Source organism: Oncorhynchus clarkii, chromosome 3 (genome assembly GCF_045791955.1).
Source record: "Oncorhynchus clarkii lewisi isolate Uvic-CL-2024 chromosome 3, UVic_Ocla_1.0, whole genome shotgun sequence".
NCBI classification, from domain to species: Eukaryota; Metazoa; Chordata; class Actinopteri; order Salmoniformes; family Salmonidae; genus Oncorhynchus; species Oncorhynchus clarkii.
The window spans coordinates 17,846,843-17,863,080 of record NC_092149.1 but is presented as its reverse complement, the minus strand read 5'-3'; the positions used below and the strand labels follow the sequence as shown (position 1 = coordinate 17,863,080).

Sequence of the window (16,238 nt, the reverse complement as noted above, 5' to 3'; positions counted from 1 at the left end):
AAACCATGTGTTTAATGTATATGATACCATTCCACTGATTCCGCTCCAGCCATTCCCACAAGCTCGTCCTCCCCAATTAAGTTGCCACCAACCTCCTGTGCTAGAGGCCTATCACGAGCCTCTTGGTGTAATGGTAAGAATGGTAAGGTTGACAAGGATCCAGATTCAAGTCACAGTTGTGCTACCCCACAATTGTGTCAGAAATGGGATAACGCTTCCTAGACTCCATCAAGCGAGTCACATCGGTATGGGTGCGAGGGACATATGACAAATACATACATTTCATGAAGCTAAAATGCTAAATATGTAAACATGAAAGCATAAGGCAATCAGTTTTATAATTTTATTTACTAAGCACAATTCAGGCCTTGAATTATGGAGATTGGAGAAAAAAAAAACATTTGGCCAATGCATACACAAAAGCATAGAAAATACAAACATGCAGAAAAAAATATATTTTATGAATATAAAGTGTTTAGCTATTGGCATTTGTAATGAAAGGCTAAATTGAAAGCAAAATTCCCTCTGACATTGTAGGTTACTGTCTTTTTGGTCCACTAAGAAATTAGATTGAAATATAGGATAAGGCTGCACGGAAAACGCAGGTCACCTCTATAAATTCAAACATACGTGTGTGTGTGTGTAAGGGGGGGGACAGTTTTGAAGAAAATTCATATCAAAACCCTCACCACAACTCTGTTCTATCAAATTACTCTTCTCCCGCCATCTCTTCCTCCCCCCTCTCATTCAAGGCTTCTCCAGTTGGATTTCCTCCTCCTCCATAATCATGTTTCCCACGTCTTGGTAGGGGCCCTGCACCAGAGAGCGCTGGATCTGATCATATGTGGAGCAGCATTCCTCCAGATTTAGACCCTGGATATGGATTGAGGTAAGGGAGGTTATGATAGGTTGACTTCCTCTTCCCTTCTTCTAGAACTTGTTTGATTGACTGAAGAATGGTGAAAACAGTGACTATGACAAAGACAGAGAGAGGATCTGATTCAAGTCCCACCTCATAGATATTCTCCTCTTCCTCTTTGACCCTTTTCTTCTTCAGTTGATTGAGTTTCTTCATCTTGAAAAGGAGAGGAAGTGGATGACATCATAATATATCGTAAATCTCTTGGCCAATGGTGTGAAAAAGCCCATTGTCGTCATACAGTAAGATTACCATACATACTAGTCCTTTTGGTTAAAGCAGTTTTCAAATGACAAAATTCATTATTGGAATGAGAGCAAATTAGGAATATTAGATCTAGTAGCCTAGCATCAGCAGTAGGAAAGGTGGCCTGCTTGGCTCTCTGACCTTACGGAGCATCATGGTACCATGCAGAAGCACTGCCACCATCAGTAACATTCCCTCAGCAGTCAGGATGCTGTTCTTGGTGCTTTCACTGATGTCCAGAATCTTCACCATCGGCCCTGAGCAAGGAGAGAGGGGTCGTATAAAGATCATCAGAGTAGAACTCACCTGCTGCTCTTTCATGGGAGAGATGCAGGCTAGATGTGAATGAAAGAGAGATAGTATGTGTGTGTGTGTGTGGGGGGGGGGGCAGGGTACCATGCATCAGATTGCAGCAAGACAGAGGAGAATAGTTTGAGATAAATTATACAAAACAGCCAGTGTATGTTTAGCGGTGCAATTATTTAAAAAAAAAACAATGCTCCGTATGTCACACAATTTCCCAGGAAAAACGAAAATCTATAAACAAAGCATTTCTTTAACATTTGAACATTGGTAATTTGAATTAAATCAGAGGGATTACTACACAATGTAGCCATTCACTGGTGGCTTAAGTCTGGGTGCTTTAGGTGGATTGCAATCTGGTCTGATCTGTGTGCACTACCAGGACCCAACTTTTAGGTTAGCAGGTTGTAATGAGACCATCACAGATGATTTACTGTGATCCACAGGGAACAGATACTGCCATTCATGGTGAATTCTACTGGACTGGGCAGTGGTTAACTGGATTTGTGGATTACAAAGCATTCTGAATTGCTTAGCTGGTTTGACCCCACCACCCATACACTCACATGTACATACACAGACACACACATAATATAAATACTGTACAACAAAGTACAGACCAGACTAAAGCTTTTGAGGGTTACACACACAAGACCTGAAGGAAGGTGGCATGGGTGCTTACTGTGAGGGCTTCACACACACACACACACACACACACACACACACACACACACACACACACACACACACACACACACACACACACACACACACACACACACACACACACACACACACACACACACACACACACACACACACACACACACACACACTGTAGACCTGCAGGAAGGTGCCGTGGGTGTATACAGAGGGCCGCAGGGCGCTGTGGTTTAGAAAACACTGGTACAACCCTGAGTCGTTCAGACGGGCCTCCCTCAGGATGAGTGTGTGACACATGACCCCTGCCGCAGTCAGGTTCCCCCCATCCACTGTCACATGGTTGTCTCTCCGGTCCACTCCCTGCGGGGCGGACGTGCCGTTGACCGTCTGGATGCTGATGAACCAGGTGGTTTCCACGGCTCCCCTTGTGGCTGAGTAGCAGCAGCGCAGGTGGGCGGTGTGAGAGAGCTGCACCCTCAGAGAGGGCCTGTCTGGCTCCAGAGTAACCTGGATACGGCTGAGGTCACCGTGGACACCTACTAGAAGGCAGAGCAGCAGGAGTAGGATGAGGTTGACCCATAAGACACTGATCAAAGGTCAGTTATTGACAGCATATCTGTCCAGCTATTGGCCCAAGACACTGATGATAAAAAGAAACTGGAGACTAAAAACGCCACACAATCCAGAGTGCTGTAATATTATGTCTCTTAACATCTCTTGCTATTTAGAGTTATAAGTGTTTGGTATAGATTCTAGTGTGTGATGATTGTGGACTACAGGAAAAGGAGGACCGAGCACACCCCCATTCTCATCGATGGGGGCTGTATCGGAGCAGGTTGAGAGCTTCAAGTTCCTTGGTGTCCACCAACAAACTAACATGGTCCTAGCACACCAAGACAGTTGTGAAGAGGGCACGACAAAACCTATTTCTCCTCAGGAGACTGAAAAGATTTGGCATGGCTCCTCAGATCCTCAAAAAAGTTCTACAGCTGCACCATCGAGAGCATCACTGCCTGGTTCCATCACTGCCTGATATGGTAACTGCTCGGCCTCCGACTGCAAGGCACTACAGTGTAGTGTGTACGGCCCAGTACATCACTGGGGCCAAGCTTCCTGCCATCCAGGGATTATATACCAGGTGGTGTCAGAGAAAGGCCCTAAAAATGGTCAAAGACTCCAGCCACCCTAGTCATAGACTGTTCTCTCTGCTACCGCAACTCAAGCAAGCAGTATTGGAGCAAGTCTAGGTCCAAGAGGCTTCTAGACAGCTTCTACCCCCAAGTCATAAGACTACTGAACATCTAATCAAATGGCTACCCAGACTATTGCATTGCCCCCCCCCCCCCCTACACTACTGCTACTCTGTTATTATCTATGCATAAGTCACTTTAATAACTCTACCTACATGTATATATTACCTCAATTACCTCGACTAACCAGTGCCCCCGTACATTGACTCTGTACCGGTACCCCTGTAAATACCCTCGCTATTGTTATTTTACTGCTGCTCTTGAATTATTTGTTACTTTTATTTCTTATTTTTCTTTCTGTATTTTTCTTAACTGCATTGTTGGTTAAGGGCTTGTAAGTAAGCATTTCATTGTTGTAGTCCGTGCATGTGACAAATAAAATGTGATTTGATTGCACAACCATCTGCTCTGGTTGGAGATACGGTTCATTAGAGCAGAACAGATACATTACTCACAGCTAAATAATCTCATGTTCCAAGGGTTAAAATGGGGGAAAATTGTTTTAAATGTTGCAATGCATGGTTTAAAGGATGTTGAACCTATTCATATTAATTCACTCAAACGGCATAGATTTACACTTCGGTCTCATCTTCATCCTCCACCTGTAATGGAACTTCTCAAATAAAGGTGAATATGCACTAAAAGACTAACTACCCAGCATTGTTTATCAGCATATCCTAGCAGCCCCTTACTCACCAGCCCAGAAGCAGAGGAACAAGAATGTCACGGCCACCATCTTCTTCGCTGTGTTTTATATTGGTTGCCAGTCGTTGCAGATTATAAAAAGCCTTTATGTTATTTTGAGTGTTGTGCCTTTCAACACAGCTATACACTTCTACCCAGTTGTCTTGTGAATAAACCTTCCTTCCTCTTTTGTTGGTCTCTCGGTGTCAGGATATATGCTTAAGTGACTGCAGTGTTCTTGAACTCAAAACAGTAAAATAACAAAAAAAATTTGTTTTTTTCTACCCCCATTTATTAAAAAATAAAAATAAAAATTACAATTAAAAAAAAAACGTACCTCATTTCTTCTGAAGTATACAATTAAAAACTCTTACACAATGAAATCAAAGCCAAAATACACAGTATAGATCTTGCATATTCATTTGTTTATAGATATACATGTGGCGGATGCATGTGCGACAGACCAGACCCTATTCTATTCAAAGCGCTGGCTAGCTGGAGCAAACATGGCGCTGGTCAAACCTTGTGGTCGCTGAGGTGAACACACACAATACACTTTGTAACATACATACCCCTGAGATAGCATAGTTACAGGGGACACTGCAGGACTTACACAGCCACCCTACAGTCAATCCCCCACAAACCACCTATCTGAAACCTTGGATTACCTAGAAGTAAGGCCAGGGGGGTTTCCGGACCATGTGACCTGACTAGGAAAACCTCCAGGCCAGACCTAGAATGCATGTTGCTTTAGAGATTGCAAGAAAGGCATTTCACTGTAATTGTACATTAAACAGGAGACTTGATGTTGGTCACCCAACTCTTTCTACGTTCATTTCATGGTTCTTCTACCTTAACAGCCAAACATCTCCCCAACCAACAGTGTTTGTTTACTAGAGAGCCCTTTGGGAAAAAGCTTGATCGTCAGAACAAGGCACCCTTCTATATATAAAACTAGACCATTATGTATTTGTAAATAGGATACATGAGGGGAAGCAAAGGGAATAAAGAGAGAGAAAGAGAGAGAGGTTTGTAAGCACACGTTTGCCAAGTAGTCTTGAGACTACAGTGGCGGTGGAGGTATTAACCTAAGCTGGTATAACAGGATTTAACCTGCTCATTACTGTGCTTCAATGGTGAAAAAGCCCAAGTTAGAGATAATCTCTTTAACCTCATCTTGTTGCCATCTAGTATTGTATAATACAAGTGAGTTGTCTCACATATGGGGTCTCTGAGCAAACAAAAGCTATCCAAGTCTCTTCCTCTTTCTCCCATTGTTGCCAAATGCATAGTACATAATTACATATGTTCCTCTCAACAAACCATCACCAAAAACAAAACCTCCCGACCCATTTAAGCAAATGAAACAAAAATAAAATGATGAGAGTAGTAAGGAAGTAAGGACTACATTTCTACGACTTCTAGAAGGAAGACAGGATGAAGGAGAGATGGAGACTATTATTGTGGACTTGGTGATGGAGAGGGGAACACGAGAAAATAAAGGGGTGGGAGGTGAAGGAAAAAAAGGCAATGAAGTTTCAACACAACTTGTAACTACGCCCTCTGCTTCTTAGAGTAACTATCAATAACATTTGCATAATTACATATTTGGGGGAGGGTGTAAGGGAACGGTTGCTATGGCCACAACGAGAATGCATAATTCAAAAGTGATCGTGAAAGATAACTGTCATTCCAACACTGGTGAGAGTGACGACTAGTCGCGCCTGCAATTTCTGCATCCGAACTCCCCAGACCCGCTTCTCTTCATTCCAGAAGTGGTCTATAGAAACAGTAGCTTAAATCAGTAATGATGGGTCTCATCTCAGTATCCTTCTGTATCTTACTGTACTGTACCGCCACCCCATGCTGTCCCTAAACGTGGTCCAGTCAATATCAAAGTGACGCAAGGTGAGTCATGTCTATAACAACACAGTGCAGCCCTGCTCACACATGGTAGCAATGAAGAGAGGATTTGAACGGCAGTGTGATTGTGAAGTGTCCAGTTAAATCTTGTTCATTAGTCTGGGGCAGCAGCATGGATGGATGTATCACAATACAGTCTTCATACAAGCTTAGATATCATTATCTCCCTCAACACAGGCCCTCTATGTTTCTACCCACTGTGTTGTTTTCTCTACATGTGACGCTGGAGTTTGGATGCAGGAGAAGCAGAGAGCCACGGCTGCTTACTGTAGGCATCCCTCTCCAATCAGCATGAAGTGACTTTCTCCTATAGTAATAAGCAGTGGGACAGTATAAACAGCTCATATGAGGATCTACAGGTACATGGGTCTCTCTTTGGTCCCGTTTCCCAGTCCACAGTTCAATGCCACTACTCTAAATCATCAAAATAATAACAATAATTACAATCAACTCCTGAAGAAAAATACACACAAAAATGGTATTGCCACCATTAAAGAATATAACCTTTGTATCGGACGAAAAACGTATCATACAGCATATAATACTGTGTGTCTCCCTCCTTTCTTTACGGAGAAGCTACTAGCCCTATAGTCAGGAAGTCGACTCCAGTCACATCACACACGTGATGACCGTTCTCCTGTGTGACCATTGTTACTGCACTGGGCTCCCACGCAATGTGAGTATCAGAGCATGTATGGGTCTGACTGATTGTCTATAACCGATTCTTTATTTTATTATATAGATTTTTTAAAAACCTATTTTTCTCCCCAATTTCATGGTATCCAATTGGTAGTTACAATCTTGTCTCATCGCTGCAAATCCCGTATGGACTCGGGAGAGGTGAAGGTCGAGAGCCGTGCATCCTCCGAAACACAACCCAGCCAAGGCACACTGCTTCTTGACACAATGCCTATTTAACCCAGAAACCAGCTGCACCAATGCATCGGAGGAAACACTGCACACCCGACGACCGTGTCAGCGAGCATTGCGCCCAGCCCGCAACAGGAGACGCTAGTGCGTGATGGGACAAGGACATCGATGCCAGCCAAACCCTCTCCTAACCCGAACGACGCTGGGCCAATTGTGCGCCGCCCCATGGGTCTCCCTGTTGCTGCCGGCTGCGACAGAACCTGGACTCAAACCCAGAATCTCTAGTGGCACAGCTAGCACTGCATTAGACCACTGCACCACTCAGGAGGCCTCTATAACTGATTCCACAGCACATTGAACACTGAACTTCAAGTCTTCTCTCTACATCTACCTCCATCACCATCTAATACGCTGCTAATCAAGTTGGTCTTCCAAGGAAAAACCCTTCTGCCTCCTCTCCTCCTCACTGTATCCCTCCATCTCTAATCTACATCCCATCTCTGTGTATCTGTCCATCCCTCTATCGCCCGGCCCAGCACAGTAGCAGGGTCCAAAGGAGAGGCGGCTGAAGTCAAAAGCAGTACACACACCATCTATATCCCTAACAACATGATCAATTCCAATACTACTGGATGAATGTTTGGGCCATAATTACAGTTCTAATAGGACTCTATTACAGTAACTCCAGAAGGCCATTTTGCTTCTACAACACAAACACACGCGCAGACCTTCTCAACAATTGGGGTAAAATGTAAAAATGTATGCCTGCATGACTAAGTCGCTTTGGATAAAAGCGTCTGCTAAATGGCATATATTATATATCATCATAATAATAGTAATAAATATTAGCAAATTCAATGTTGGGAATTCAGTGTGGTTGGTCACTTGAATTGGATTATACTAACTTAAAGGTGCATCTCTACTGTACTTTGGCATGTACTGGATATAGGGGCCTTCTAAATGTTCAGTAAAATGTCCCAAAAATCCCAGGTTTTTCAGAAATCTCCGGTTGAACGACTCCCAGAATTCCTCCTTATTCCCTCCTGAATCCAGGAATCTTCCAACCAGGATTTGGGGAAAACCTGTGAATTCTGGAAAAGTTACCAGAATTTCACAACTCTGAGCATGTTCCTGTCTTGTTCTACAGCACTACATCGCCCCCTATAGGGCTGACACTAGTATCTCTCTCTACATGCATACATGGGGGTTTATTATACAGTCCAAACCCCTACAGTTGGCAATGATAGATATATTTACTGAACATGCACTGGGGGAAGTATATGTTGTGTGTGTGTGTTTGTGTTGCAGAAGCTCACAATCAATAAGCCCAGGCAGCATCTCTCTCACAGCAAACTACTGCTCCAATCTTTGGCACCTGTTTGCAAAACTCCCATCTCTCACACGCTCACTCACTTGCACATACTAGCATGTTCACAAACACGCAAAAACACACACACCTCAAACACACCCCTCCCACATTGCATTACTCAACTACTTTGCGTAAAGCCGTGCTCCTCCGCCTTGCAAGGGCCTCACGGTTGGCTGTGATCCCCTGGAAATCTTTAACAAGGGCTCAGGCATGGCAGTGGAGCACAGAGTGTTTAGTAAATAGGAAATTCCAGGACGCATTCATCAATCCTCCAAAAGCAACTTGAGCACTCCAATCCAGCACTTACAGTTGATCTGAGGAAGACCAAGAGATGACAAGGTTAAAGGAAAGAGTTGGTGAGATTAGACAACATATCCTTGACACAATTCTAGTATTAATACCCATGGCATTGCAGAGCCAGAGGTAGTTGACCTAAAATCGTATATTACTCTAACCCCAACCCTTATCTTAACTAGAGAGATAATACAAGATCTGACCCTGTATCAGCGGTAAAGAAAAACTCCTCCCATGACAACAGTATAAAGGGTTGTATATGAAGGTTCACCTGGTGTCCCACTAGAAGTTTCCCCCCTCCAGGGAGAACTTAGACAGGGCCTTCTGCAGCCGGTGGTGCTCCTCCTCAACACTCTGATGGAGCAAGATCAATACACAGTTAAATGCTGAATCACACACACACACACTTCACCCCTCCGTCTCCGCCATCCCTTCCTTTCATAATCTTCTTTCCCTTTTGTGGGTGCTCTTGTGACATCACACAGCTAGCTGCAGACAAAGGCCATTGTCCCAGAACTCCAATTTCACATAGCCATTTCAGTGACAATAGCAGCAGAGCAGCACAAGCCCTGGTGAAGTGATTTTCTCTATGTTTCTCATCTATGCTGCTGTTTGTCCCCATCTGTCAAACTTGGCTCCCTCCTTTTATGCTTCAGTCATCCTTTGCAACCCCATTACTCAATCCTCGACAACTCCCTCCCTCCCTCCCTCCCTCCCTTCCTCCCTTCCTTCCTTCCTTCCTTCCTTCCTTCCTTCCTTCCTTCCTTCCTTCCTTCCTTCCTTCCTTCCTTTCTCACCTGCAGTCTCTTCAGCTGTACCTCCAGACTCTGCAGTTTCCGGCACACCTCCTCCATCCTCTCCTGGGACAGAACCAGAGGAGCACTGATCCCTCCCTCCTCCTCTATCTTCATCCCTCCACCCTCCTCCCCTTGTAGTCCTTGGTCCTGCCTCTCTGGCTCCTCCCTTCCATTCTCCTCATCAGGCTGTGAGTTGTCTGATAGGCTGATGCTGCCAACCAATAGCCTCTTGAGGGACATGACTGTGGCAGGAGACAGGAACATAACAGTAATAGGAACATCAGTGAAAATGGTAACCGTTTGGACCAATCAAATAAACCCACTCACCTTCGTTTAACGCGCTATTGGCCACTTTCACCTGATCACTGTTGTTGTGGCCAATCAAGTCGAAGCCTTTGTCCGAGAGGTAATCAATCAGAGAATGATGAGAGTCCACAGACTTCATCTCATCCGTCAGGATGTCCTTATCTCGTTCTATAGACACAGGAACAGTCTTGGTAGTACGGCAGTAACAGTAAAAACACAGGAACAGTCTTGGTAGTAACACAGTAACAGTCTTGGTAGTAACACAGGAACAGAAAAAACACAGTAACAGTCTTGGTAGTAACACAGTAACAGTCTTGGTAGTAACACAGGAACAGAAAAAACACAGTAACAGTCTTGGTAGTAACACAGTAACAGTCTTGGTAGTAACACAGTAACAGTCTTGGTAGTAACACAGTAACAGTCTTGGTAGTAACAGTCTTGGCAGTAAATAAATAAACATCAGTAATAACACCATTAACAACAACATTATCAACATCTAGAAGCTCAATGGCTTGAAAGAGGTGCTTTGTTGTCTGTTCTCACCAATGCTGTTTTTCAACAAGACTCCTCCATTTTCAGTGGGGCTGAGAGGGGGTTGAGGAAACCTGAAAGAAAGAGAAAGAGAGAAAGAAATGAGATCAGCGGCAGGTAGGCAAGCGGTTAAGAGCGCTGGGCCAGTAACCGAAAGGTCGCTGGTTCAAATCCTCAAGCCGACTACGTGAAAAATCTGTCGATGTACCCTGAGCAAGGCACTTAACCCTAATTGCTCCTTTAAGTCACTCTGGATAAGAGCGTCTGCTAAATGACTAAAATGTGATCAGTGCTTAGAGGACTGGCTTATAACAGTGCACACTCAGAGCTGTGTTGACTCACGTGGTGGGGCTGTATGGGTTTCCTCCTCCTCCAGGTAAGATGCTGTTTCCTCTCTTCAGGTCAGATGGAGGTCCTGTCTTCTTCAGCTCATCTACTGCCATCTTGATCACATCTGTCCAGCTTCACACAACAAAGCCACATCACCACTACAGTTGGTGCTTCGTCTTTATCTTCACACCTTCCACCTCCTCCTCCCTCCCCATAAACCTCTCTCCTCTCCCACACTCACTTCTCCTTCTCCCCTTCTCTCCCCCACTCACTTCTCCCTCTCCCAATCCCCTCCTCGCCTCCCCTCCCAAACACTTCTCTCCCCCTCTCCCCCACTCATTTCTCCCTCTCCCCTTCCCAAACCCTTCTCTCCCCCACTCACTTCTCCCTCTCCCAATCCCCTCCTCGCCTCCCAAACACTTTTCTCCCCCTCTCCCCCACTCACTTCTCCCTCTCCCCCTCCCAATCCCCTTCCCAACCCCTTCTCTCCCCCACTCACTTATCCCTCTCCCAATCCCCTCCTCGCCTCCCAAACACTTCTCTCCCCCTCTCCCCACTCACTTCTCCCTCTCCCCCTCCCAATCCCCTTCCCAAACCACTCTCCCCCACTCATTTCTCCCTCTCCCCTCCCAATCCTCTCCTCTCCTCTCCTCTCCCCTTCCCAAACCCTTCTCTCCCACACTCTCCTCTCCTCTCCCCTTCCCAAACTCTTCTCTCTCCCTCTCCCACACTCACTTCCTCCTCTCCCCGACAGATTGAGCCACCAGTTCGTAGATCTGAGCCCCGCTGTCCCAGGTGAAGATCACGTAGAAAGCCTTACGGTCTGACAGAGGGACAGAAGAGAGGGGGATAGAGATGACATATTCCTGCAAGGTGTTTGTGTGTGTGTGTGTGTGTGGCTCCATGTTGATGATGTTGTGTTTTCTTGAATACCAAATATGGCAGGTGTTGTTGTTGTGGGGGGAGGCCGGAGACAGATGCTCTTTTTGGAAGTGGGTTGCTCTTTTGACTCTTACATGGACCAGACCCTGTGCTGTCAAGTTTCTGAAATACCAGCCTCTTGAGTCATGCCTGAACAGCTTTTGGACGTGTACATAAGTAACACAGTATGGCCATCAGATTGCAGGACTGCATAGGGAAAAAGGCAAAGCAGCTAGCAAGGTACTGCTCATTGCTCTTTGTCATGGACAGCCTAGCTGTGTGGATAAGGTATCTTTGACACTACGTGTGTCCATGTATCTGTGAATCTTTGAAATGTTTGAATCCTTCGGGACTGTAATGTGATTTGTGCATTCAAATGAAGTATTTAAAGATGTGCGTGTCTCACCTGTGGCCACCTCTCGGAGGAAGGCAGAGTCTAGTTTGATGATAGGGCTGAGCATCTGCTTGCCCTCCTGAACAGCGATGTTACTCTTACTCTGACACTTCAGCACCATCTTATCATCCTGCTTCTGTAACAGCACCAACAGATCCCCCAGCAACACACACTGCACTTCTGAGAGGGGGACAGGAACAGGATGGAGAGGAGAGGAGGAGGAGAGTGGGGCAGGAACAGGGTGGAGAGGAGAGGAGGAGGAGAGTGGGGCAGGACCAGGGTGGAGAGGAGAGGAGGAGGAGAGTGGGGCAGGAACAGGGTGGAGAGGAGAGGAGGAGGAGAGGAGGAGGGGAGAGTGGGACAGGAACAGGGTGGAGAGGAGAGGAGGAGGAGAGGAGGAGGGGAGAGTGGGACAGGAACAGGGTGGAGAGGAGAGTGGGGCAGGAACAGGGTGGAGAGGAGAGGAGGAGAAGAGTGGGGCAGGAACAGGGTGGAGAGGAGAGGAGGAGGAGAGTGGGGCAGGAACAGGGTGGAGAGGAGAGGAGGAGGAGAGTGGGGCAGGAACAGAGTGGAGAGGAGGAGAGTGGGGCAGGAACAGGGTAGAGAGGAGAGGAGGAGGAGAGTGGGGCAGGAACAGGGTAGAGAAGAGAGGAGGAGGAGAGTGGGGCAGGAACAGGGTAGAGAGGAGAGGAGGAGGAGAGTGGGGCAGGAACAGGGTAGAGAGGAGAGGAGGAGGAGAGTGGGGCAGGAACAGAGTGGAGAGGAGGAGAGGAGGAGAGTGGGGCAGGAACAGGGTAGAGAGGAGAGGAGGAGGAGAGTGGGGAAGGAAGTTAACAGCAGAATAACAAAAGTTTAGGTTTGTGTAAAATGAAATCAGACAGACGATTGGTTGACACATTAAAACAAACTAATGTTTGTAGAGTTGATAGTGCACCTAAGGTTTTCTCCTTGGTCACTCTCCAGGTCAGAGGCCCCTCATAGATCATCCTTCTCTGGGCCAGGTCAAGGTACTGAGAGAGAAGAGAACAATAGAGACTGATAAAGAATGAGAGAACGGGACAACTGTAGAAAGGATAGCATGAAGAGCACTGGACCACACTACAAGAAGCCCTCACTATTGTCAGTCACCTTGTACTCCAGGTACAGCTCGTTACTGGGTTTGAGTCCTGAGGTGTCCAGCCTGCGCTGGTAGTCTTTCAGGGTCTGGAGGGAGAGAGAGAAATAATTTATACTTTACCTCAGACACTTATAAGAATAGTAGTAGTTTGAGTGTGTGTGTGTGTGTGTGTGTGTGTGTGTGTGTGTGTGTGTGTGTGTGTCTCACCAGCAGGTTCTCCATCTGTTTGACCTCCTCGTTGACGTGGTTGAGGATTTTCCTACAGCACTCTGCACTCTGCTGAATACTCTCCTTCTCCAAGGTGTCCTCTACAGGAATACACACAACACATGTCACAACACACACACACTCTCTGTTTATCTGAATGAGAACAGGGAAGGACACACACAGACCTGTGCACTTGGCAATGTTTTCCAGCAGTAGGGGGTATTTGGTGAGCCTCTGCATCTCAGTGGGGATGATGTCCTTCAGCTGCAGCCTACGACACTGAGGCCGACTCTCTGCCTCCAGTATGAAGGAGTTGAAACGAGGGTCTTTCTTCTGTCTCATCTTCAGCTGTTCCAGGGCCCACGTCTGGTGACTACAGAACCTAGACGTCAACTTCTGAAACCACTCACCCTCCGTCCCTCCAAACTAGACAGAGAAAGATGGGGAGAGAGAACGTGAGAGAGAGAAAGAGGGAGTGATTAAAAGCTTTCTTTAGGGATCCATTTCCATAAGTATTCACTTCATATATGGGATGAGGGGGTTAGGCTGAGATGGGGTGAGGGGCACAGAGAGAGGGGGTGAGAGGCACAGAAAGGGGGAGTGATGGAAGGTGACCTGTTCCTTACCCTATTGAGTAACGTGGTTCCGATGGCCTTGACGATGAAATTGTGCTGACGCAGCTTCTTCAGGTGCTCGTAGAAAGCATCTGCACAGAAACACACAGGGAACACAGCGGTTGGACTGGGGTAGACTTATGGTTGGGTTATTATGGTCAGACTGAGGTTAATTTATGGTTGGGACTCCAGTTACACTAGGGTTCATTTACTAGTGGTGAGGGGAAATATTGATACAGTTATATATCAGGATATCATTTTGGAAGGTATGCCGTATCATTTTGGAAGGTATGCCGTATCATTTTGGAAGGTATGCCGTATCATTTTGGAAGGTATGCCGTATCATTTTGGAAGGTATGCCGTATCATTTTGGAAGGTATGCCGTATCATTTTGGAAGGTATGCCGTATCATTTTGACAGTATCGCAATATTATTTTTGCGCTAGTTGCACCAAAGTTCCAGTATTTTCCCATCAGAGCTTGTTCTCCATCTTCTTTTTAAATAAGGAACCCATTTGTTTTCAGCACTTATTTCCATGACTGATCAAAACTCGTTTTCTCATGACTCTCTCTTGTCCCCCTGCAGCAGACATATGGTGAGCAGTATGTTTGGAACATGGAATCGCAATAAAATTACAGCATCCAATCGCAATATATATCGTCTGGACACCTAGGCATCGTGGTGACATCGTATCATGAGGTCTTTGGCAATTCCCCGCCCTACAATTTACAGTGGTCAGACTGACTTCAGCCAGTATCAGAACTGTAGAAGTGCTGTTGTCGGGTAACGGTCACTGCCATGCATTGGCAGTCATGTAGTCATACTGTAATTTTGGTTTGTATGTCAGGGGTTAGGCGGTCGTACTGTAGTTGGGGTTACAGTGGCAGTACATTGGTCATGTGGTTGTACTGTAGTTGGGGTTACAGTGGCAGTACATTGGTCATGTTGTTGTACTGTAGAGGGGGTTACAGTGGCAGTACATTGGTCATGTTGTTGTACTGTAGAGGGGGTTACAGTGGCAGTACATTGGTCATGTGGTTGTACTGTAGTTGGGGTTACAGTGGCAGTACATTGGTCATGTGGTTGTACTGTAGTTGGGGTTACAGTGGCAGTACATTGGTCATGTGGTTGTACTGTAGAGGGGGTTACAGTGGCAGTACATTGGTCATGTTGTTGTACTGTAGAGGGGGTTACAGTGGCAGTACATTGGTCATGTGGTTGTACTGTAGAGGGGGTTACAGTGGCAGTACATTGGTCATGTTGTTGTACTGTAGAGGGGGTTACAGTGGCAGTACATTGGTCATGTGGTTGTACTGTAGTTGGGGTTACAGTGGCAGTACATTGGTCATGTTGTTGTACTGTAGAGGGGGTTACAGTGGCAGTACATTGGTCATGTGGTTGTACTGTAGAGGGGGTTACAGTGGCAGTACATTGGTCATGTTGTTGTACTGTAGAGGGGGTTACAGTGGCAGTACATTGGTCATGTGGTTGTACTGTAGTTGGGGTTACAGTGGCAGTACATTGGTCATGTGGTTGTACTGTAGTTGGGGTTACAGTGGCAGTACATTGGTCATGTGGTTGTACTGTAGAGGGGGTTACAGTGGCAGTACATTGGTCATGTTGTTGTACTGTAGAGGGGGTTACAGTGGCAGTACATTGGTCATGTTGTTGTACTGTAGAGGGGGTTACAGTGGCAGTACATTGGTCATGTTGTTGTACTGTAGAGGGGGTTACAGTGGCAGTACATTGGTCATGTGGTTGTACTGTAGAGGGGGTTACAGTGGCAGTACATTGGTCATGTTGTTGTACTGTAGAGGGGGTTACAGTGGCAGTACATTGGTCATGTTGTTGTACTGTAGAGGGGGTTACAGTGGCAGTACATTGGTCATGTTGTTGTACTGTAGAGGGGGTTACAGTGGCAGTACATTGGTCATGTGGTTGTACTGTAGTTGGGGTTACAGTGGCAGTACATTGGTCATGTGGTTGTACTGTAGTTGGGGTTACAGTGGCAGTACATTGGTCATGTTGTTGTACTGTAGAGGGGGTTACAGTGGCAGTACATTGGTCATGTTGTTGTACTGTAGAGGGGGTTACAGTGGCAGTACATTGGTCATGTGGTTGTACTGTAGTTGGGGTTACAGTGGCAGTACATTGGTCATGTGGTTGTACTGTAGTTGGGGTTACAGTGGCAGTACATTGGTCATGTGGTTGTACTGTAGAGGGGGTTACAGTGGCAGTACATTGGTCATGTTGTTGTACTGTAGAGGGGGTTATGGTGATACTACGGTCAAGCAGTGGTGGAACCGTACTCACAGTGCATGTCTATGATCTCGTCCAGGCTGGGGAAGATGGTGGCCAGCTCTGTGGCGGTCATGAGTTCCTCTCTCTCCAGAGGCTTCCAGAACACTGTCTGCAGAACACTCAGCATACGCACGTGGGCGTGCTCCGTCGCAAACAACTCTGAGAGAGAGAGAGAGAGAGAGAGAGAGAGACAGAGATT

General features: G+C 46.1%; 2 protein-coding genes across 4 annotated transcripts in view; both read right to left on the bottom strand.

Moving 5' to 3' along the window:
- Positions 1–331: 331 nt before the first annotated feature.
- On the bottom strand, positions 332–4,273 carry LOC139389853 (B-cell antigen receptor complex-associated protein alpha chain-like). The gene is made up of 5 exons (XM_071136836.1): positions 4,078–4,273; positions 2,305–2,670; positions 1,307–1,422; positions 1,013–1,075; positions 332–873 (listed from the first exon to the last, which is right to left on the bottom strand). Exons 1-5 carry the CDS (start codon positions 4,115–4,117, stop codon positions 748–750), a joined length of 711 nt encoding a protein of 236 aa, XP_070992937.1. The 5' UTR covers positions 4,118–4,273; the 3' UTR covers positions 332–747.
- Positions 4,274–4,335: 62 nt separating this feature from the next.
- Positions 4,336–16,238, bottom strand: part of LOC139389834 (rho guanine nucleotide exchange factor 1-like) — a 58,789-nt gene continuing 46,886 nt past the window's right edge. For all 3 annotated transcript variants that reach the window (XM_071136816.1, XM_071136824.1, XM_071136809.1), the window contains 14 exons: positions 16,052–16,198; positions 13,751–13,830; positions 13,310–13,550; positions 13,125–13,225; positions 12,929–13,003; positions 12,735–12,810; positions 11,813–11,980; positions 11,221–11,308; positions 10,498–10,617; positions 10,168–10,229; positions 9,646–9,792; positions 9,319–9,560; positions 8,793–8,875; positions 4,336–8,541 (listed from right to left, as the gene is read on the bottom strand). In XM_071136816.1, the coding sequence (XP_070992917.1) occupies positions 8,804–8,875; positions 9,319–9,560; positions 9,646–9,792; positions 10,168–10,229; positions 10,498–10,617; positions 11,221–11,308; positions 11,813–11,980; positions 12,735–12,810; positions 12,929–13,003; positions 13,125–13,225; positions 13,310–13,550; positions 13,751–13,830; positions 16,052–16,198 (1,619 nt within the window). In that variant the 3' untranslated portion in view covers positions 4,336–8,541; positions 8,793–8,803. The remainder of the gene's footprint in view (positions 8,542–8,792; positions 8,876–9,318; positions 9,561–9,645; positions 9,793–10,167; positions 10,230–10,497; positions 10,618–11,220; positions 11,309–11,812; positions 11,981–12,734; positions 12,811–12,928; positions 13,004–13,124; positions 13,226–13,309; positions 13,551–13,750; positions 13,831–16,051; positions 16,199–16,238) is intronic.

Bases quoted from the DNA above. Each gene is read 5' to 3' on its own strand.
- LOC139389853 (XM_071136836.1), bottom strand. From the start codon at position 4,117: ATGGTGGCCGTGACATTCTTGTTCCTCTGCTTCTGGGCTG. The intron at 1,076-1,306 runs GTCAGAGAGCCA...CTCCTTTTCAAG, and splicing joins GTACCATGATGCTCCGTAAG to ATGAAGAAACTCAATCAACT. The intron at 874-1,012 runs GTGGGACTTGAA...ATCCATATCCAG, and splicing joins AAGAGGAGAATATCTATGAG to GGTCTAAATCTGGAGGAATG.